Source organism: Podarcis filfolensis, assembly GCF_964270895.1.
Source record: "Podarcis filfolensis genome assembly, chromosome: Z".
NCBI classification, from domain to species: domain Eukaryota; kingdom Metazoa; phylum Chordata; class Lepidosauria; order Squamata; family Lacertidae; genus Podarcis; species Podarcis filfolensis.
This window is the reverse complement of record NC_139617.1, coordinates 17,985,576-18,009,302: the sequence shown is the minus strand read 5'-3', so window position 1 is coordinate 18,009,302 and position 23,727 is coordinate 17,985,576. Positions and strand designations below refer to the sequence as shown.

The 23,727-nt window shown below is 45.1% G+C and overlaps 1 protein-coding gene across 1 annotated transcript in view; it reads left to right on the top strand.

Moving 5' to 3' along the window:
* Nucleotides 1–1,985: 1,985 nt before the first annotated feature.
* XPNPEP2 (X-prolyl aminopeptidase 2) overlaps nt 1,986–23,727 on the top strand; it is a 41,767-nt gene continuing 20,025 nt past the window's right edge. Inside the window, exons 1-13 of the mRNA XM_083595959.1 lie at nt 1,986–2,236; nt 6,117–6,190; nt 7,142–7,252; nt 8,458–8,521; nt 10,349–10,453; nt 11,987–12,073; nt 14,321–14,467; nt 15,656–15,757; nt 16,591–16,672; nt 17,657–17,855; nt 19,679–19,768; nt 20,518–20,627; nt 21,153–21,230. Of these exons, the coding sequence (XP_083452085.1) occupies nt 2,188–2,236; nt 6,117–6,190; nt 7,142–7,252; nt 8,458–8,521; nt 10,349–10,453; nt 11,987–12,073; nt 14,321–14,467; nt 15,656–15,757; nt 16,591–16,672; nt 17,657–17,855; nt 19,679–19,768; nt 20,518–20,627; nt 21,153–21,230 (1,298 nt within the window). The 5' untranslated portion in view covers nt 1,986–2,187. The remainder of the gene's footprint in view (nt 2,237–6,116; nt 6,191–7,141; nt 7,253–8,457; nt 8,522–10,348; nt 10,454–11,986; nt 12,074–14,320; nt 14,468–15,655; nt 15,758–16,590; nt 16,673–17,656; nt 17,856–19,678; nt 19,769–20,517; nt 20,628–21,152; nt 21,231–23,727) is intronic.

Below are 23,727 nucleotides of genomic sequence, written 5' to 3'. Positions count from 1 at the left end.
TCAAAGGACGATTTCCTCTGTTTATTATCTTCAGCTCCTTTCAAGTTGCTGCACTTTGGTTTTAAGCAATCTGTGTTAGATGAAACCACAGAGCAGTTCAGCTAGAGTACATGGACTCTGATAGGACGAAACCTTCACCAGTCTGCGTACTCTGGTTTGGGGCAGGACTTGCAGTTTGAGATAAACACGGACTTCCCCAATAGCTTAACCCTTCTCCTGCCTTCAGCGGTTAGGTAATTTTAGATTCTGGAGTTATTGGGGTATGGGCGTTTGGAGTGAGAGTGCATTAACTCCACGTACTTCAGAATAAACAGCTGAGCTGCAACGTGGGGGGGGCGGCTTTTGTTCATTCTGCTAAGTGGGACCCTGGACTTTTGCCCCGAAGTCCCACCCAGACGGTGCCGCTTCTTGCCGGTAAAGTTCGGTTCTCTCTTCCGATGTTCATAAGCTCATACTGTAAATAAAAATTCCGTTGAGGGGGAAAGAACTGCCTTGAGGGAGGGGGTGTTTTTTCTTTCTTTTTCTTTCGCAATATTTTTGTTTTGTTTTCCAAAAAATAACTAGGTACGAGTCTAGTAATATAATAAAATCTCCACCAAAATCAAAATTAAAAAATCGTTGAGTTTGTAGTGTCATTTCAAGCATATTCTTAAGACGTTAATGGTTAAAATAGCCTCTCCACAGCCAAATTTGAGTAGTTGGTGGGAGTGAATTGTTATCTTCTTCCCTTACATATGAAAAGAAAGAAGATCAGGTTTCAACAAAGGTATCTCTCTTTGTAACAACTTTTGCTACGCTCTTAAGTGACAGCCAGATCCCAAATGTTGAACCATACCTGGAGGCGTAGCTCAGGCTGAAATTTCCAAAACTCTGTTTATCTTGAGCAGATTTTGCAGTTTCACACATTCCCTACACTAAAAAGGAAAGGAAACCTGAACTAACCCAAAGCGATATTTGCTCCTTGCTTATACCGTTTCCGTGATGGTTTCTCCATAGAAGTCAGTAGTTCTTATCTACCGTAATAGTAGATTCATTTATGATTCTGCCTTAGTTAAGTAGCTTAACAGGGAGAAAAACAGGAGTACTTTAAGAGTATTTGCAAGTAACAAAAGCATTACTTGCCCAAAGAGGAAGGTGAAGGAGAAGAGGAGCTTCTGGCCCAAAAGATGGTGTTTTAATATAGTTTGGGCAGTTTTGCCTAAGTATGGAAACTGAGCACATTGTACCCTTATGTATATGCTGTAAACAGCATTTCTGTAAATGTTATCTCTGACATTGCCTGCCACATAGGTACTTAATAAGCACAGAACCTCGCGTGCCTGATTCCCTGCTTTTTTCAAACTTGACATTATCGTTATCAGCTTTCCAACCAAACAACTTTTTTTTTTACAGCTCCATATATTGTATCCACCTGCACCACTAAAAAAAACACAAAAAACCACCACAACCACACACAGGGTAGTGACATCCCGCCAAGTTAAATTATTTTAGCTTATTACATATAACAAGACAAAGGTTTGAGAGGTACAGAAAAAAAGCAATGATATCATCTGGTCCACAACTTAAGAAAGAAAATGATTCTGAGAAGAGACATGGCTATTGCAGAGATATAAACAATGCCACGAATAATAAGATCATGATTCCACACAAACGGGGTGGGGTGGGCGGGTGTATGTGCTGGGAATAATTTGTGGGAAAGAGAGGTATTTAATCACCCCACCCACCCACCCACCTGCCAATTTCACCTACAATTACCCCTCCCCACCTTGAATCACATTATAACAGCAAAAGACACAAGACTGGGAAAGGACTTTGTGAGGATAATTTGTGGTTTTGCCCTCAGACCTTTGAAGCGTTCGGCGAATAATATGAACTAGCTGTCTTGCTTAACTGCAAAAAAATCACTAGAAAGTGTTCCAAGAAATAAGAGGACTCCTCTGCTGCCTGGAAGTTGGACTTTGCACCCCCATCATGTGCCTCATTATCTGTTTGTTTTATCTGGTGAACATAACCTGATCTCTGGAGCACAGAGACTGATGCAATCTGGAAGGTTATCTGGGCTTTCTTGGGCCACTCTGTCACAAGACGCACACATCTGTATTGGCAGACACAGGTCTCCTAACGCTGGCGTTTTAATCTTTCTTCAAAAACCTTACCTTGCTGAAGAGTCTCCAGTCTGAAAAGGACATGGCCAACTCTACCCGCATCATAGCAGTCTGGATTTTTCTTCTTCATGGTATGTACATTGGTGAAACAGGGACCGTGGAAAGAGGGAGGGAGAGCTTGTCTGCAGAGCCATCCCCAAAGGCCAGGCCAGTCCATATGACCACATGTTCATGGTGAGTATGGCAGAACTGAATGGATCTTCTGGGCTGATTTGGCACACAAGGTTGACAAATTTTTGGTTGCTTTTCTCATGAGCAGAGGCTTACCATGACATTCCACTTCCCTCAGATTGTTTAGGGCCTGCACATTCAACCGCTTCAGCACCTGCTAGCCATGAGGAAAGCCTTGAGTTTATTGAGCATTCATCCCGATTTGCTTTCACAAAGCTTTCACAGAGGTTAGATTATAGTATTCATTGAGCATTAGGGATGGGAGGATCTTATAATTTCAGTTCACATTTTGTCATTCTTAAATTTAGCTCACCACATTTCTGCAGAAGTTTGCTACTTATATATACTTACATATATATACTTTGCTACTTATATATACTTACATATTTTTGCAAGCAATTTCTTCGAATGCTATGCATTCTTGTGTGTTATTTTCACTAATGTATTTCTTTTTACACACAGTTTCTCCTAATACATTATTTTTTTGGGGGGGTAAACACTCTGGTTGGAGAACTGCATTGCAAAATTTAGTAAGTGGGAATTTCGAAGGATGTCTGTGTTTCGGTTCTCATATTGTTTCAGAAACTGCAAATTTAGCTTTTAATGTGAACTGAATATAATTTCTCCCCGATCTGGATCAAGCATTCATTCTGATTTGCTTGCGGGGAGCTTACATATCTTCCCATTTATCATTTGTTCAACCACCTTTTTCAATGCATTTCTCTGTCATTTTCCAAACTGCAAAACCAAAACACCAATATGCATTATATTAGGAGAGTGTGCTTTACCCAAATGTATATATTAGGCAAAACTGTGCACACAAACAAATGTATATTAGGACAAATCATTACTAAAATGCTGATGAATTTTCATGAGGGCTTTATTTCCTTTTTTAAAAAAAAATGCAAACTGGTGTAGAAATATGGAGAACTGAATTTAAGAGTGGGGGGAGGGAAAGAATCTGAGAGAGACAGAAACTGAGAAATTCACCCATCCCTACTCTTCACAAAGGGAACCTGTAGAAAGAGCAGAAACGTCCTGCCTCAAGTCCTGGCTAACTCTGGTGCCTCGTCAACTCAGACTCTGGTAAACTGCTCAATGGCATTCTCCAGTCAATTTATGGCAGTTAAAATTATAAGCCTGAGGGATGCTCAGCAAATCCTACATTGTGCCAAACATAGCCAAGAACCATCCAGTCTATGCTTATCATGTTCCATGATTTGTGTCATTTGGCTTCCACCCTGTTATCAGCTGCTGTTCCCTTTGGGGCAGCGACAGAGAACAGACACTGAATTGTCATTAATTGCACCTGTCAATGCAAGCACTGGATGCAGGCATCATGCAGGCTAACTCTCCAAACTCACAACAGTACGAATCAAATTATCTTCCCTACCCCATTCCCAGGCCTTTTCCCCCCTTGCACCTCTTTTTCTAGGGGGGAAAACACACACACACACACACACACACTGCCCATCCCCGTGGCTTTTGCAATTTTAAAAGCAGCAAAAGCTGGGAGGAAGATATAGTCAAACTACCATTAGCTGATTCTGCCTGCCATTGGCTCTGCCTCCACTTACTTCTCTCCTGTCTGCCCCACCAATCCCAATGGGCACCAGCCAACACTGCCCAGGAGCCTAAAAAGACTCCTAGGATCACAAGCCATTTTTCTTTGTTTACTGTACCTACTTATTTATGTGTCCTTTAACAGTGTCTCAGCATGCAGACCATATTAGGGAAAGGGAACTTTTCCTGGCGTGAAGATAAAAGTGACAGACATAGTTCTCCTTGTTTGAGTTCTTCCTGTCATCAGGTGACTGTTAATTTGAAAAGGAAACCCAACAGGAGCATAAAAATAAAAGCAGACCCACCCCCCAAATTTTCCCTGTGCTCCATTAACTCTATCTAAATATGCTTTCAGCCGTGGGCATGACTAGCTGAATTTCTAAGGCTGCAACACAGAGCCAAAGTACTGTATAGCACTGCATGCTCCTCCGATGATGTAAACCTCTGCCTGCTGCCAGCAGAGGAAACGTGGCACATCTGGTGCCAATTGCTAGAGCTGATTACTCTCTTGCCATCCTTGCTAATGGAACGGACCACACACTCTCACGCCAAGTGTCATCTCTCTCTACTGGAAACCAATGGTAGCATTAATCCAACGGGATCAGCTCTGCACAGCCTCTTCTCAAGAGGGGCAGTAAACTTGAAAAAGTTCAGGAAACTTATACGGTTTGCCTGGGCAACTAGGATCAGTGCAGTGCACCTGAAATCAATAAAGAAGCAAAGGCAAATGATCATTGGGACTCCTACACTCAGTGAATAGGGGGAAGAGCCATAGCTCAGTGGTGGTAGAGCATTTGCTTAGCATGCAGAAGCTCCCAGGTTCAGTTCCCAGCTTCTCTGGGTAGGGCTGGGAGTGCTCCCTGCCTGAAACTCTGGAGAGCTGCTGCCAGCTAGTGCAAGAAATACAGAGCTAGATGGACCAATGATCTGACTCCACAGAACAGCAGTTCCCTACATTCCAGATTTAAATATTTATGTATCTTGTTGGTAAATTTTTGCAAAGGTAGGCTCATTCACACTTGCAGGTTGATCACTGCAGGACCAGCTGATGATTTGCATGTGTGAATATGCCACCACTGAGTTAGCCACCAGGGGTCTTGTCTAAAGGTTGCAAAAGGTAAAGGGACCCCTGATCATTAGGTCCAGTTGTGGCCGACTCTGGGGTTGCGGCGCTCATCCCGCTTTATTGGCCAAGGGAGCCGGCGTGCAGATTCCGGGTCATGTGGCCAGCATGACTAAGCTGCTTCTGGCAAACCAGAGCAGCGCACGGAAATGCCGTTTACCTTCCCGCCGGAGCGGTACCTATTTATCTACTTGCACTTTGACGTGCTTTTGAACTGCTAGGTTGGCAGGAGCTGGGACCAAGCAACAGGAGCTCACCCCGTCATGGGGGTTCGAACCGCCGACCTTCTGATCGTCAAGTCCTAGGCTCTGTGGTTTAACCCACAGTGCCACCCGTTGTAATGTGTCTTAATTTGCAATACAGACCTCTGTTTGAAGGGTTGCCAGAAGACAGCCCTCTCTTTGAAGGGCCGTCAAGTCCAGTTTAAAGATATAGAACCAGGAGCACTGGTTGGTTCTTAAAAGACTAGAGGGGAAAGCTGAAGTGGTGGAGCCTCTGCCTCACAAACAGGAAGATCTCAGGTTCAACCCCCAGCATCTCCAGATAGGGAACGTCCCCTGCCTGAAACCCTGGAGAACTGCTGCCAGTCAGTGTAAACAATATTGAGCTAGATAGGACAATGGTGTGACTCTATATAAGGCAGCTTTCTATGTTCTGAGAAGACTATACATATGTGGAGGGTTCCCCCACCCCAGCATATTTACTTTTAGAGACTTTCCTATTCCCTGAAGCACGATACCTGCAGGAGCCTGGCTTCCCTGCTCACCTTCCCCAGATATTTAAGGCTAGATTTCCTCTGTGATACAAGAGGAGATGTGAAATCAATATTCCATGCAAGCACTCAGTGAATTATAAATCTAACCCCTGGTTTCCAATGATGGTCCTACTCAGACTAGACCCAACCGAGATAATAGGCATGACTGCCTTAGGTCCAATAATTTCAACGGGTCTCTGAGTAGGACTTTAGCATTGTAGCAAACAACTGCAACAGGATGGGTGAACGAGCATTTGGCCATACATCCTCTCCCCCGCTCCCCATACACAACCCAGACATTCTTACTCGAATATGAATGGAGTGTTTCATTCTTTTTTAGGCCTCATCACAGGTTACCCCAGGAAAAGAAGTTCTGACTCAGAAGACATCAGAAACTGTACAATCAACCCTCCGGTGAGATCCTTAATATTGCTCAAAATTGAGGAATCTATTATTTGTGTTTGTGTGTGTGTGCATTGGGGGGGAGGGAGAACGCCCTTCCCAAATTGTCTAACATCTAGGGATGGCAGAGAAACTCTATTCAGTTCGCATTTGAATCAACTTTATCAAATTCACACTTAACTGAAACAATACACCTACCTTAAAATACAGCTGTGCTCTGAAATTAGCACTTATCTGAATTTTGTGGTGCAGTTCTCCAACCATCTTTTAAAAAATAATAATGTATGTATTAGGTTAAAACATGCATAAAAATAAATATACTCATGGAAATAACATGCAAAAAGGGCATCACAAAAATGTGAATTTTAGTTCAAAACTGAATACAGTGGTACCTCGGGTTAAGAACCTAATTCGTTCTTGAGGTCTGTTCTTAACCTAAAACTGTTCTTAACCTGAGGTACCACTTTAGCTAATGTGGCCTCCTGCTGTCATCGCGCCGCCACCACACAATTTCTATTCTCATCCTGAAGCAAAGTTCTTAACCTGAGGTACTATTTCTGGGTTAGCAGAGTCTGTAACCTGAAGCGTCTGTAACCCGAGGTACCACTGTACAAAAGTGTGCATATTGGGTAGAATTGCATACAACGATGTGTATATTCAGAGAAATTTGCACTACAATGCTGACGAATTGTCATGAGGATTTAAAAATAAATAAATTGCAAATTGCTGCAGAAACGTGTAAAAATGAGAAACCAAGAGAACGAAAACTGACAGATCCCTACAAAGGTGTAATCCAGCCCTATGAAGCACCTAGTCTGGCAGCCTCTGAGGTCCAAGTGTCAGTGCTTTGCTGAGACTGTGAGGCAACATTGAGAAGGGGCCAGTGGAGGAGTGTGAATGGCTGCCCTGACCCCCATTTCTTCCTCTTCTGCCCTTGTACTGATCATCCATTTGTGCTTTCAGCACTTGCCTCCTACAGTCACCAATACGAGTGAGCGCTTGAGCGCCCTGCGGCTGCACATGCAGTCTCACAACTTCTCTGCCTACATCATTCCTGCCACGGATTCACACATGGTAAGGCAAAGGGTGCAGTCGTTCCACCTTTATGAGGGGTGGGAAGGGACTGGGTTCTGTCCAAAAAGAAACACTACATTTCCAGACCTGAAGCTACAAAGATAGGATGGCAAGTGTGTGTCAAGGCCTCGTAAGAGACCTTGCCATGTATGTGGCTTCAGATTCCCAGGACTAGCAGAAGCAGGATAGGTTATGCAAAACAATCTATTTCTATATGGTAAAGGTGCAGGTGGCACTGTGGTCTAAATCACTGAGCCTCTTGGGCTTGCCGATCAGAAGGTCAGCGGTTCGAATCCCCACGATGGGATGAGTTCCCATTGCTCTGTCCCAGCTCCAACCTAGCAGTTTGAAAGCACACCAGTACAAGTAGATAAATACCACTGTGGCGGGAAAGAAAACGGCGTTTCCATGCACTCTGGTTTCCGTCACTGTGTTCTGTTGCACCAGAAGCGGTTTAGTCATGCTGGCCATGTGACCCAGAAAGTTGTCTGAACAAAAGCCATCTCCCTTGGCCTGAAAGCGAGATGAGCGCTGCAACCCCATAGTCACCTTTGACTGGACTTAACCGTCCAGGGGTCCTTTACCATTTACCTTCTAATTTGCATATATCTGCACACTTTGTATAATGTAGGCAGATTGCAGAATCCTGTTTTTCTGGACACATAATTTTGATTTCCTAGCTGCATAAGTTTTCTGTTTTCTTTTGGGTTTTTTAAGAGGAGATAATAGGGACGCGGGTGGCGCTGTGAGTTAAACCACAGAGCCTAGGACTTGCCGATCAGAAGGTCGGCGGTTCAAATCCCCATGACAGGGTGAGCTCGCGTTGCTCGGTCCCTGCTCCTGCCAACCTAGCAGTTCGAAAGCACATCGAAGTGCAAGTAGATAAATAGGTACCACTCCGGCGGGAAGGTAAACAGCATTTCCGTGCACTGCTCTGGTTCACCAGAAGCGGCTTAGTCGGCCAATAAAGCAAGATGAGCGCTGCAACCCCAGAGTCGGTCACGACTGGACCTAATGTTCAGGGGTCCCTTTACCTTTAAAAGGAGATAATATACTGGTATGTTATTAGAAAGGGGAACCTTTCTTGCACTTAAGTGCATTGCAGGGGGTTGGACTAGACAGCCCTAGAGGTCCCTTCCAACTCTACAAATCTATGATTCTGTGAAGACAATTCACTGCGCTCAGAGGGCTTTTCTGTTTCCCAGAGTGAATACATTGGTGAACGGGACAAGAGGCTATCCTGGATGACAGGCTTCACAGGATCGTCAGGTAAATACTCTTTCAGACTTACCATCCCACTTTTCCTGGTCTACATTGGCCAGGACCCTAAGATACACAGGTCCTGAACAATAAATGGGGGACGTGTGGCCCTTTGCAAGTTGTTGGCCTTCAGCTCCCATCAGCCCCAGCCAGCTCGGTCAGTTATTAGGGGGGATAGGAGCTCTGTAGTTCAGAAATATTTAGGTCCCAGGTTTCCAATCCCCAGCCTAGGCCTAATACAGACTTCTGTTCACTGGGAGTTAGAACCAGCACCTAAATGGAATGCCAAGTTAATGGAATGTGCATAGAAATATCAACAGCACATTATTGTTAGCAAAGTCGCTTCTATAACACAGGAGTCCAGAGTGAAATGAAATCCTGATAACACATTACTCAGAAAAGCTGAACAATACAGTATATAAATTGGGAAGAAAAGAACAAAGAGATTTTGTCTTTATTACTTCACAACATCCACATAACCAAACATACAGAGAAAAGAATTCCCTCAGAACTACACAGCCAATCAGGGCATGTGCTACCTCAGCAAAGATCATTCCCCCCTGTCTGGCTGTTTCCCTCTTGGCTAGTTGACTTTAGCATTAACAGAGCTAACCCTTAAGCCATATGTGGGGAACCCCTGATCCTCTAGATGTTGCTGAACTATAATTCACATCAGCACTTGGCATGATCGCTGTCAATTGACTCATTATGAACATGCAAAGGAAGGAAGGCAGGGAATAAAATAATTTTCTGAATTTTTGAAGAAGAAAAGTAGCTGCATTTAATGTTTTAAAGATGTTGAGAGGTGTCATATTCAAGGCACTGTATTTGCTTGTTTAAAATAAAAAAATTAAAGGGGAGGGGGACACAAAGGGCAGAAATTCACCATATCTGATTTCTCACACCTGTAATGTGAGTGTGAAGCTTGCATCGGCAAAGATTCACATGTGGTCTAAACTTGGTGCTCATGTTCTCTGTGTCTTTTCATTGACATCATTTATAAATGATGCACTTCACATGAAAGAGCACTCACAACATCGGTTGTGAAACACATTGCCACATCCATTCTACACCATGCATATAAAGGACATTTAAAGCACATGGCTCCCTCCCCTGCAATGAAACCTGGGAACTGCAGTTTATCATCACAGAGCTACAGTTCCCAGCACCCTTAATAAACTAGAGTTTCCGGGATTATTTGGGAAAAGACATGTGCTTTAAATGTATGGTTTGGATATGACCTATTTAGGACGTTGGTCTAAACCACTGAGCCTCTTGGACTTGCCGATCAGAAGGTCGGCGGTTTGAATCCCTGTGACAGGGTGAGCTCCCATTGCTGTGTCCCAGCTCCTGCCAACCTAGCAGTTCGAAAGCATGCCAGTGCAAGTAGATAAATATGTACCACTGCAGAAGGAAGGTAAACAGCATTTCCATGCGCTCTGGTTTCCATCATGGTGCTTTCTTGCACCAGAAGCGGTTTAGTCATGCTGGTCACATGACCCAGAAAGCTTGGACAAATGCTGGTTCCCTTGGCCTGAAAGCGAGATGAGCGCTGCAACCCTATAGTCGCCTTTGACTGGACTTAACTGTCCAGGGGTCCTTTACCCTTTACCTTTTATTTAGGCCTTGTTTAGCTCTGGGATACCAAGACATAGTAAAGAAGCTTATAGGCATGTACAGAGTATATTTCCTTCACCAAGTAGTAACCAGTTCCAGCAAGTGCTAGGAAATAGGGCTGAGGAATGTGTTCTCAAGCAAGCTCAGGTCATAGCAACTCTGATTTTAGGAATTTATCATGATACACACACATTAAATTGTTCTGCTTGTTTGTTGTAGGGACTGGCGTGGTCACTTTGCAGAAGGCTGTGCTCTTCACTGACAGTCGCTACTGGATCCAAGCTGAGCGGCAAATGGATTGCAACTGGGAGCTGCAGAAATCAAGTTAGTGCCCTCCATAAAAATGTCTTGGGGTGCAGTTCCCCGTCTGGCCACCAGGGCTGCATAGAGATAGGGAGAAATTCAATTCAGCTCACAATTAAATTAGCTTTTCCTGAAACAATATGCAGACTGAAAAGCAGCCGTCTTTCAAAATTGGCACGTCTGAATTTTGCAGTGGAGTCCTCCAGCCAAATAATGTGAAGAAAATGCATCTACTAGGGCAGTGTGTGCATAGAAATGCATATAGCAGTGAAAATAACATAGAAAAATGCATTGTACTAGGGGAAGTTGCTTTGGGAAACTTGTGCATACAAAAATGTGAAAATGAATATATTTGCACTAAAACGCTGGTGAATTTTCATGAATACTATATATATATATATATATATATATATATATATATATGTTGCACCCAGTCCTGGGCTGCTTCCACCGTGTGAATTTCTTGTGAAACAGCTATGCTTTGTTCACCCACTTTTTTTAATGAGGCACCTGCATAGCTAATTAACTAATTCAATTCATTAATCAGTGCCCATAAAATATCTCAATATGATTTCACAATAAATTCACATCAAGAATAAAAGCAATTATGCGATTTCATATATGAAAAACAGGCACACAGACTCAGGAACCGCTGACACGTGACACCTACATCTTGCTAGGATTCAGACTCAAGTCTGCTGACCTTTATCAAGCCCATCACAGAGCAACTGGTCCAGGGCTGGCATAGTCTCTCCTGATTGCTTCATATAGTTATTGAATAACATTGGTGGCAAGATGGTATTATTTGGAACCCCCCAGCACAGCTGCCACTGAGCCAGAAGGTAATCACCTGAGGCTATTCTCTGAAACCAACCCTGGAGGTGGTATCAGAGCCACTGTAAAACAGTGTCTCTCACACCCATCTTCCCCCCACCCTAGTCTGTTCAGGAGGATACCATGCACAGTGGCAGCAAACGCTTCTGAGAGTGCAAGTAAAAATAACAGCATCACCCTGTCTTTCTCCTGATAAAAGTCATCTGTTGGGGCAACCAAGGTCAATCCAGTCCCATCACCAGGACTGAACCCAGATTGAAATGAATCAAAACAATCGGTTTCATCCAAGAGTGCCTGGAGCTGTTACACCACTACCCTCTCAATCCCTAAATCCGAAAAGGGAGTATTTGTAGCTGGGCAGTAGTCACTGCAAAGTCCAGTGTGGGCCTTTTCAGGAGTGATCAAATCACTGCCCCTTTGACAATCGCCTGGACCACTCCCACCCACCCCGCAAGGATGCCTTAATCACATCCTGGACCCACTTGACCCATACCCACTGCCCTGTCCAGATTCATCCAAGTATGCTGCTGTGATGTCAGCATCAGGGAGGCAGTTCCACCCAACGACATTGGGTGCTACTGGCTCTGCCATTGAGCTGTGGCATTAGTTGACTCAATGGCCAATGTTACCAATGGAATTGCAGCTAGCTTCTTCTTCTCTTGAGGTGGTCCATGCAGTTGCTGGAACACTCACCAGTGTTCACTCTCCTTTCTCTTGCAGTCTGGATCAGCTCTATTGGGCAGTGGATTCTTCAAGAAGTTTCAGCTGGGGAGAGAATTGGATTGGATCCCTTCCTCTTTTCTATTGGTAAGAAGCACTGTTCGTCACATCTGCACTATGCATTTAAAGCACATGGTTTCCCCCCCCCAAAGAATCTTGGGAACTGTAGCTTACCCCTCACAGAACTACAATTCCCAGCAGCCTTAACAAACTACAGGTCCAGCTCGCACTGCCCTTATTCCACCTCTGGCCTGTGTTTCCTTTTGGAAAAATGAGGCACAGCAGAAACTATGGTGTCTTTATGATACATGGTTTATTTACACATATATGCAACCTGAAGCCTAGCTAGAGACGGATACAGAGCACCACAAGGTTTCTATTTCCCCCCCTGGTTGCAGCCTTGCAGCTCAGCAGCAAATCACTCATCTCTAACCTTCCCCTGACAGCTTGCATCACTCTGTTCCTCTCAAGCTTTCATTGTCTCGGCCTCAGGAAGAGCCCCCACCCTTTCGTGATGCTAATGGTTCATTATCCTCAGGCCACCACCTCAAAGGGAATTAAGATGACTCCATTACCTTTCAACTAATGCTGATTTCCTAGCATTAAGAAGTGCCTAATACACAACACAGGAAGTCTGCCCGGCATAATATGCTAATTAAATTATTAGGACGCAGGTCAAATACACACATGGATCTATGTTAAACACACATGAGTGCGTCTATTTCCTGGTTCTAGCATCCCAACTTAATTAAATTCTAACACTAACCCGATCCAGAATTCAGGTTGTCTTGCACCACAGATTCATAATAATACAATAAATAAAACAAGATTACTTAAACAACATGCAGCATCCAATAGCAAAAATAACAAGAGAGCTTCACAGTTTCAGCTTAGTGCTAGAGATACTGCTCCCATTATGTTGCTCATGTCCCTCTCCTGCATTCACTTGCAAGGCTCCCAAGCACAAGGAGTTGGGCAGTTGGAAACACGCCTCTCATGAGATTTACACATACTACTGTGTAAATGCACACTTAGCCATGGTGCTCAGTGGGCGATTTTACCTTCTAAGAGGGATGGAGAGGCCTAAGTCCACCCAGAATCTAAGAGTAACTGCTCTACTACAGGTGACTTGCTCTGCCCCTCTCCCACAGACCCTGGCCAAGGAAAGCTGCTCTGTACCTGTGGGCACCTATGGAGTCATTTTCAGCCCCTGGATTGAACTAGTTCAGATTAACTAAAAAAATAAATCTGAATAACGCATGAAATCAGTTGCTGTAATTTCCAAGTGAACTGAATGTGAATTAAGGGCTCATCCCCACTTCCACCTGTCCAGTGCAAAGAAAGCATGATGGGTCTGCGCAGTTTCACCTTTGCTCCCGACCCCGCCCTGCTTCCCCCAGAAAACATGCTCTTTAGCGATTAATCGGAACAAATGGCAATCTGCAGGAAACCTGATTGCCATTTGCTGCAATGCAACTCTAAACCGTGGGTTTTCCCAGGGGAAAGCAGTGCAGGAAACAGAAGTGAGATAAGCCCTCAGTTCCTTCTGCAGCGGAACTTGGGGAGGTTGTATAAATTCAATTCAATTTTCATTTTCATTCAATAATTTTATACATGGGACTACTCTGTGTTTGATTGTGGTCACTGCATTTCACATTTTTACCTATCTAAAAAGTACAGTGGTACCTCTACTTACGAATGCAATCCATTTCGGGGTGCCATTCACACCCTGAAAAGTCCATAAATAGAGTGCCGCTACTGCGCGTTCGTGAAGTGCGATAGACCACTTCTGCACATGCATGAAGCGCAGATTGCTTCTGCGCATGCGTGAAGCGTGCAGATCACTTCTGCGCGTGTGTGAAGCGTGCAGATTGCTTCGGCACATGCACGCGGGGCGAACCCAGAAGTAAACACTTCCAGGTTTGCTGCATTCATAACCTGGAAAGCTGCAACGTGAAGCAAACGTAACACGAGGTATGACTGTAATGCTGCTATTTAAGTTCAAATATTGTAATTGTTGGGGGGGAGGAACAACCACTCACATTACATAGTGTGTTTCAATGTTCTTTTAAGTATATATTCTAATTTAGCAGAATGACTTGTAAGATACTGAAGGCTGGGGGGAAACCACTAAGGACGACATGAATAAACTGAATTTAACTGTGGACTGAACTGGAACGGAATCAATTCCCTTTGGGAACAAAATTAGTTCCTTTTCTGTAATTGTTCTTGGCTGCTGTTCAATGTGAACTGGAACTAATTTCTTCTGGAAATGATATTTACAACCACTGGTGATTTTTCCGCATCTACCTGCTTGACATCCTCTTTCCGCAGAAAACTGGGAGAGCTACAACCAGGTCCTGGAGGGTTCAGATATAATCCTCGTTCCCCTAGAGGACAACCTGGTGGACCAAGCGTGGGGGGCACAGAGACCTCCTCCTCCCACCAACACCATCTACCAACTCAATGACAACTTTGTGGGTATGTTCTTGAGCCATGCATGGACTGGTGCCGGCCTTCCTGGGGAAGTGCCACACCTCAGTGGCAGAGCTCCTGTCCAGAACAAAGTCCTAGGTTCAATCCCCAGAATCTCCAGGTACAGCAGGGAATATCCCCTGACCTCTGTCTGAAACCCTGGAGAGCTGCTGTTAGCCAGTGTACACAGCACTGAGCTAGTTGGCCAATCCTATGACTACAAGATGGATTCCTGGTATGCCCTGCAGAGGACCTTAAGGTCCATGAATAACCATAGTTTAGAGGTCCCAGGCCCTAAGGAAGTCAGACTGTCCTCCACCAGGGCCAGGGCCTTTTCAGTGATGGCTCCGACCTGGTGGAATGCTCTGTCCCATGAGACTAGGGCCCTTCAGGATTTAACCTCCTTCCGTCGGGCCTGTAAGACAGAGCTATTCTGTCTGGCCTTTAATTTGAATTCAGCCTGATCATTTATTTCCCTTCTCTTCTCTCCCCTTACCCTTTTATGAAGATCACCCGCTCTGAGACCCCACAGCTAATTCTCCCCTGGCCTCCTCGCTGGCCCAAGTAGGACCAATTCAGCCAGCTAGCCCTGGGTGTTATCTAATGCTTACTTCCCCTAAATTTATTTTTGAATTTTATTGTTATTCATGTTTTTATACTGTATTTTATGCTGCTTTATAATTTAGTATTTTAAATTTGTTGTTAGCTGCCCTGAGCCCGGTTTTTGAACCGGGAAGGGCGGGGTATAAATAAAAATTTATTATTATTATTATTCCTATGTTCATACATTACACTAGAGTTACTTGGCAGGACTGGCCTGTTTTCTCTAACATTAATGAAGTTCAGGGGAAGCAAGAGAAGACATTCAAGTTGGCATGCTTCAGTCTTCTAATATTCCCTGGTTTGACTTGGCATCAGGCAGATAAGTTCTTCTGTATATATTTCCTATTTTCATCTGTTTGGTTTATCTCTCCTCCCATTGCTTATGTAACTCCGTAATGTGCCCTGTACACTGATAGCCCGATGGTGTCCAGGTTTTTACAGCTGCCTGTAATACCTTCATTTCTGGACCATCGAAACTGGTTCTTAACTGCACATGGTCTTGCATGAGGCCCTCGTGGAGCCACAAGGTTAGGGAAGGGACAGGTGGGTGCCAACCCACCTACCATTGCATCTCACCTCCTCTTCTTTCAGGGAGCAGTTGGCAAGAGAAGATTTCTGTTATCCGGACTCAGATGGAGAATCATGGCAGGAAGCCCACAGCAGTCCTGCTTTCTGGTCTCGAGGAAACCGCCTGTGAGTGCTCCGTTGTAATCAAGTTAATGCACAGCTTGCTTTCTATATTTCCATATTGCCTGTTTCTGCAGCCTCCTCAGCTATGTCAGTACACATTCCCTTTGTTGTCCTCACTTGCTGTTCCTGAGCTACTCCCACCAGGGCTGGCTCCAGAGAGTGGCATTGTTAGGAAGGCTTCAGATGCTTTGGAAGCAGAAGGTCGCATGTTCAGTCCTGTGCTTCTTTAGGTAGGGCTGGGAAGTTCCCTTTGTGAAACCCCAGAGAGGTGCTGTCATTCACTTTATACAACACCGAGCTAGATGGACCAGTCACATCCCTGCCAATTAAAATTGTACAGTGGATTGGGAGATCTTGCACGTCAAACTCTTTCTCCCCAAAAGATCAGACTTTTTTTAATAAGGAAAGTGATTGGGAAATGCACTGGAGAACGTGTTGATAACATTTGCTTTGGCGCAATCTCATCTAACCTCCCCACAAACAAATCAGAATGAATGCACAATAAATATCCACCATGGTCTGATCTCCCTGCAAACAATTCAGAATGAATGCTTAATAATAATAATAATAATAGGTCATCTGAATGTGCCCTTATATACAGTTTGCACGCCACCCCAATCTCTGAGCTGTGCAAGATTCCAGGGATTTCAGAACGACCCATGATCACTTCAGGGCCTTCTCCTCTGCTTCCCCCGTGACTCTAATCCTGTCTCCATTCTGCAAGCCACTCTCCCCATAACCCTACCCTGCTTCCTTCAACCACTTAAAAACCTCCTGGGCAAAAAGAAGAAGAAGAGGGGAAATGGAATTTGTAAGAAACTCCTGCCTTTCCACAGGGCTCTTCAATCTTCGGGGAGATGACATCCCTTACACACCTGTCTTCTACGCTTACACACTTCTCACCAAGACAGATATCAGGTACTTGAGCAACTTACTCACCGTCTCAGACAAGGGTCTGGTTCAAACAAGTGGGATCCAGAATAAAATGGCTGCAGTGTGAGATGCTCTCCTCAGGTGCATGCCAGCCAGCCATGCCCTCTTCCAGAACACTCCATTTCCTATCCTCCATTTCCTGTTTTACCTCCCCTCCCCCAAAACAGAAACTCAGCGTTTTGTCCTGACTAAGCATTAGGGAGAAATTCTATGCAGTTTGTATTTACAGGCAACACTACCAAATTCTCACTTTCAGTCTTCATATCGTTCCAGGAAACACAGCCCTCCTTTGAAATTCTAACCTATCTGAATTCTGTGGTGCAGTTCCCCAGCCAAACAATGTTCACAAAATTCCCATAAGTTCCCTGAGAAGAGGGATGGGCTGTTTTTAAACCACTCTTGAAAACTGGAGCTCTGTGAAGGGAATAGAGACATCCTAACAGCTCTCAGAGCCCTTAGCAAACTATACTTCCCAGGATTCTTTGGGGCAGGGGAGGCCATGACTGTTTAAAGCAGGAATCAGCAACCTTTTTCAGCCATGGGCCGGTCCACTGTCCCTCAGAACCATGTGGTGGGCCGGACTATATTTTTTTGAGGGGGTAATGAACTAATTCCTATGCCCCACAAATAACCCAGAGATTCATTTTAAATAAAAGCACACATTCTGCTCACGTAAAAACACCAGGCAGACCCCACAAATAACCCAGAGATGCATTTTAAATAAAAGGACACAGTCTACTCATGTAAAAACATGCTGATTCCCAGAACATCCGCAGGCCGGATTTAGAAGGCGATTGGTCCACATCCGGCCCCTGGGCCTTAGGTTGCCTACCCCTGGTTTAAAGCGATTTTAGCTGTTTACTAGCACATTAAATGTACAGTGTTAGAGGGGGCCAAAGTGAATCAACAAAGTAACACACAGTTGTTTGTTCTTCCAACCTCACTTGGTTTGCCCCCACACCTCCTTAGTCTGTTTGTGAACCAGAGTCGACTGAGCAAAGAGGCATCCCAGTCGCTGGCCTCTCAGTGCCCAGGGCCCCTGTGTGTGCAGGTGGAGGACTATGATCAAGCAAGTGCAAGTCTGAGAAAGTATGCCCAGCAGGATGGCGTTCGAATCTGGATCGGGACTGAATACACCACCCTAGGACTCTATCGAGAAATCCCCCTGGTAAGTAAGAAAGATGGAGAGACTCTTGTACAGGGGAACCATTGAATCAGAGAGGAGGCTGCACTGGAAAAACTGGGGGAGAAGCATAGATATCTGCCTTCCATTGAGTCAGACCATTGGTCCATCTAGCTTACTATGGTCTACTACACTGACTGGTCAGGGATGTGGGTGGCACTGTGGTCTAAACCACTGAGCCTCTTGGTCTTGCTGAACAGAAGGTCGGCTGTTCGAATCCGCGCGAGGGGGTGAGCTCCTGTTGTTCTGTCCCAGCTCCTGCCAACCTAGCAGTTCAAAAGCATGCCAGTGCAAGTAGATAAATAGGTACCACTGCAGTGGGAAGGTAAACAGCGTTTCCGTGCGCTCTGGCTTCCATCACGGTGTCCCACTATGCCAGAAGCGGTTTAGTCATGCTGGCCACATGACCTGGAAAGCTGCCTGTGGACAAACACCAGCTCCCTCGGCCTGAAAGCAAAATGAGCGCCACAACCCCATAGTCGCCTTTGACAGTTCAGGGGTCCTTTACCTTTTACCTTACCTTACACTGACTGGCAGCTGCTCTCCAAGGTTTCAGATGGGGGGCACTCCCAGTCCCATGTGGAGATGCCAAGGATTGAACCTGTGACCGTCTCTGTGCAGAGCAGATGCTCTGCCACTCAGCTATGGCCCTTCCCAGGTGAAAAGGAAGAACATAGAGAGTGAGCCATCACCACCACTCATGGTTTGGAAACTTAGGATAGGAATCTGCTTTGTACCAAGTCAGACAATTGATTCACCTAGCTTAGTATTGTCAACCCTGGGCCCATCCATATGGGAACCCCTTTTTGTTTGCTAAAAGCAAAAGTTTTGTTATGTTTTCACATGACATCAAATAGTGCATCGCCTCCATTCACTGTGCAATTAAGAACGTAAGAGCTTGCTGGATCAGGCTAGTCCAGCATTCTGTTCTCAGTGGCCGACCAGATGCCTGCAGGAAACCGGCAAGCAAGACCTGGGCACTCTCATCCTGCAGTTTCCAGCAGCTGGTATTCAAAAGCATGCTGTCTCTGAGGGGATAATCAACATAGCTGGTAACTTCCTGCACAGGAAGCTCTCTGCATGGTTTTTGCATGCTGTTTGCTGTCTTAAATCCTGCAAAGTTTCTGCACCACCTGACAATGTTTGCAGCGGGTGGCAGTGCATGACAACTGAGCTGCCGAGCCCTGCTTTTTAGGTCACACAAGCTATTATTAGGCACACCTCTCCTTTCACTCTGGTTAGGGCATATGCATTTGCACAGAAAGTTACCTGTGCAGAGGCGTGGTTTTTTTCTGGGTGGTGTAACTGAAGTCTCTTTTTTCTGCACTGTATTTCACCACAATGCCTTGTAGAACCAACGGGGAAAGTTGTGAAAATGAAATAAAATGCCATCTGAATTCAGCCTGAAATTGGAAGATTTGCTAATCCCCTAAACCTAGATAGACCTTTCATCTGATCCAGAGGGACTCTTCCTCATGTCTTATGTTTGTTACTTCACAAGTGTTTTTAATGTTGAGCTCTGGGATTGAAACCAGGCTCCAGGACCAGAGCCCTGCCTCAAATGGAGTTCATTGAGGGACACAGCAGACATCAGGAGATGATCGTGCATGCATGCATGCAGGCACTCTAAGATATGCTGTGAGAACTGCCACATATAGAATGCAGCATAAGCAAAGGGGAACTGCACAACATGCTCTGCGAGTGATGACAAAGGCCTGCCTCCAGCTGGTCTGCTTCATGGTAAGCCGACAGGTGCATCCCCCCTGAGAATGGCCTGTTGACATGGCTGCCTCCTTCCTGTCTTACAGAAAAAACTGTTGGTAGAGGAGTACTCTCCTGTCATGATCACCAAAGCAGTCAAGAACGCCAAGGAGCAAGAGATGCTGCGAGCTGCCCATGTATGTAAGCCCACCGCGAGTGCAAAAGCAGTGGAACGTTGTGGTGCAATGATCCTGTGAGTTTAGATTTGGGTGGAAGCTCAAGGGAGTTCTCCTAAACCACAGCAAATGGACCCTTTACCCATGACTGGTCTGGACAGTGTTGCCTGAAGCCTTTGGGGCTGGCACCCATCAGGACTGGTGGGGGAGAGGGTGGCTCCTCATCTTTGACAGTTTCGGGGGTTCTTCATCAAGTATCAACTTGGGGGAGGACCCACAAGGGGATCTTCAGCATTGAACTCTGGGGACCCTGCCAGCTCCCCAAGATTCTCAACCCATGGGGTGTCTGTTTTGTCTTCTGAGGACTCCATGTCCAGTACCAGGTCAGGGCTAGACATGATGCTGGTAGAGATTATATCATGAGGCCATGTTGCAGCCATATAGTGTGGCTCCAGCCAACTATGATGCCTCTGCAGATGAAAACTTGATACAGGGTGTAGACAGTCAGAATGGGACATCTGTGAATGATGTGTGCATTCCGCAACAGACGTGATGATAAAATGATATTTGAATATTTATTGCAATCATGTGTTCCATTTGGTTTTTAGAGAGAGAGAGAGAGAGAGAGAGAGAGAGAGAGAGAGAGAAGGGTGTTTTTGGTCATGCTCGTAAATTTGCAATGTGGCTATTTATTATTTTGCTGTAAGTTTCTCTGTGTACTTATTATAGAAAGGCAGGATAGAAATACTAAACAACGATTACAACCACAGGTACGAGATGCCATTGCAGTGATTCGGTACTTGGTCTGGCTGGAAAAGAATGTTCCCACCGGTTCTGTGAATGAAATCTCTGGCGCCCGTTATGTAGACCAGTTGCGTAGGTCAGTCTGAAAAGGGCAATGCTTCATTTAGGCTAGTTTTGCCATGGTCTGATGATTATCACATTGTGAGAACATGGAGGAAGGCCTTTTCACTGGTGGCACCAGTGTTGTGGAATGTCCTCTCTGCTGAAATATGAGAAGCCCCATCTATATTGGCATTCCCCTGGCTATTGAAGGTACACCTGCTTAGACAAGCATTCATTCCCCTGAAGTTGAACTTCTTGACCTATCTATTTTAATTGGGGGGTTTTAAAAACTGTCACATTGTTATGCTTCGGGTATAGGATGGTATAGAAATTAAATAAATAATAAAAATAATGGTATCAAATCTGAGTGGTTTTACTATTTTGGTAGAGTTGTTTTATTCTTTTATTTTAATTATGTATGGAATTTATAGTAGATTTTATGCTTGTAAATGGCTTAGAAGCTTTTGTGGCATGTGAACAGTATGAAAATCAATCAGTGGTGATGACGCTGCAGAGGGTGAAAAGGGTGCCAACCAGAGTTTTCTCTTTCCCTCCACAGCGAAGAGGCCAACTGCAAGGGACCCAGCTTTGAGACAATCTCCGCCACTGGTCTGAATGCAGCTCTGGCCCATTACAGGTAGGGATTGAGGAGAAATTTGTTTTGGTTTGCAAACCTACCTGATTCACATTTACCAAAACAATACAGGAACCGAAACACAGGTAACCTTCGAAATTCACAGTGCCACAACCCAAAACATGTGGACAGCTCCCTCTCTCAGAACCAAAGTAGTGGAGGACTCTACCATTTGCTTCTTATTATCACTCACCATTTCCATCTATTTAACTAGGGCCTATAATCAGAGATGGATAGGGATGGAGGGCTCTGCCCTTATCAGTTCCCCCCTTTCCTCATTTTCCCACTCCTAAATTCAGTTCTCCACATTTCTGCAGAGATCTGTGATTTGTGAAAATTCATCAGCATTTTAGTGCAAATTTCTCCTAATAAACATGTTGTTGTTTTTTTGTATGCAGTTTTGACCGATGTACACGTTTGGAGGCTCCATCTGCGTTATACATTTAAAGCAGTATCACCCCCCACTTAAAACGGTAAGGGCTTCCCTCAAAGAATCATGGGAACTGTAATTTGTTAAGATTGCTGAGAGGTGTTGCCTCTTCAAAGAGCTACAGTTCCCAGAGTATTTTAACAATCAATCCCTCTTCCCAGGGAACTCTGGGAATTGTAGCTGTGTGAGAGGAATAGAGGAATCCTAACAACTCGCAGCACCTTCTCATGATTCTTTGGAGGAAGCCATGACTGTTTAAAGGGGGATGATATTACTTTAAATTATAGAGCATTACAGTAGGCTACATTCCAGCAACATAGAAATCAGGCCAGAAACACACGATCCTATCCACACGATAACATTTAAAGCACATCTATGTCACTTGAACAGTCACAGCTTGCTCCCTTCGAAACCTTGGGAACTGTAATTTCCCCCAACAGGGCTACAGTTCCCAGCACCCTTAACAAATGGCAGCTCCCAGGATTCTTTGAGGGAAGCCGTGTGATTGAAATGCATCAGTGTGGCCTCTTCTCTCCCCATCTTTCAGCCAGACACAAGCGCTCAAGGAGGAGCACAAAATGGGGGTGGTGAGAGGCGTGGCCAGGGGAGAGGAGGTGTGGCCCAGAGAGGCAGTCAGTCCAAGGGAGAGCCCCAAAGGGCCAAACAGAGAGGTCTGGAGGGGCAGATTTGGCCTCTGGGCCTGATTGTTCCCTACTTCTGCCTTACTGCCTCCTTGCATTCTCCACAAGAACAGTTGAAAAATTGGGTTTGTTAAAACTGGCGTCACAGCCTCTGAGAACTTAGGCTTGGCACACATTACCACTTACTTTGGCTCCAGTGCAATCCCACCGCTGGTGTTTGAAGCAATGCACACATGATACTGAGCCACGGTCCCTATCCACACTGTTGTTTCTTCAGATATACTGCTGTTTGATGCAGCTTCTACCCGATTTGAAAACCTAAACTACGTTCACTTCACAGTTAAGCTGAGCCAGGTACATTCGAAGCAGATGTTGCACATGTACAGAGGGCAAATTTACGAAGAACAATGCTGGGCCGGGGGTGGGGAGAAATCAAACAGTTAATGTGCATCAGCTGAAGACATCCCCCCACCCCCTCACTGGTTTGAACAGCAACATGCAAGCGCAATGTTGTTGTTGTTGTTGTGTGTGTGAGAGAGAGAGAAAGAGAAAGAGAGAGAGAGATTCGTTGCATTTTAAGCTACTGATGTGCACATAGCCTTGGTCTGCAATGCTCACATAAAGGAGCCCGTCCTAAAAGCCGTGAGCGTGTAGAGGGAAACCACAGAGCTGCCAAGAATCTGCACAAACCGGGGTGGGCAGGATCTAAAAATGGCATGCCCAAATATAGGTTGTGGTTTGTGCACATGGGTTCCTGAGCGTGCATGTCACACCTGCCTCTGCAAAGCATAGGGAGAGAGAGCCCTGCTGGTGAATTCAGCATCCTGTTTTCTCACACTGGCTAGCCCCCCCCCCCCACTTCCAGGAAACTCACAGAAAGGCACAAAGGCAATTATATCCCAACCACCCACCCACCTGGGAGCCTTGGGACATGGAGGTGCCATTAGGGAGCTCATTCCCACAAGAGGCAATAATGATGTTATGTACTGAGTTGAATAGGATCCAAACTGCAGCAGTCTGATTGGTCCTAGAACAATAGGATCCAAAAGGCAGCAGTCTGATTGGTCCTAGAACAATAGGATTCAGAATGCAGCAGTCTGATTGGTCCTAGAACAATGCAGCAGTATGATTGGTTGGCAGGAACCACCCAATCATGCTCCAGATAGAAGTGAATCCACAACTTGATTGGCTTACAGTAGAATTCTGGAATTAGCCAATCATGTGCAGCCCATTGTGTAAATAATGTATATAAAGCAGATACTTTGAGGGGACTTTCATTCATTCATTCCTCCTCACCACTATGAGCTGAATAAAGAGCATGAAATCACTTTGCGACTCTGAGTATATTTCAAATGACCACCAATTTCAATGGCTTTAAAAGGAGATGGTCCGTGGAGGATACAGCTGCCGATAGTTGCTAGCTGCTCTG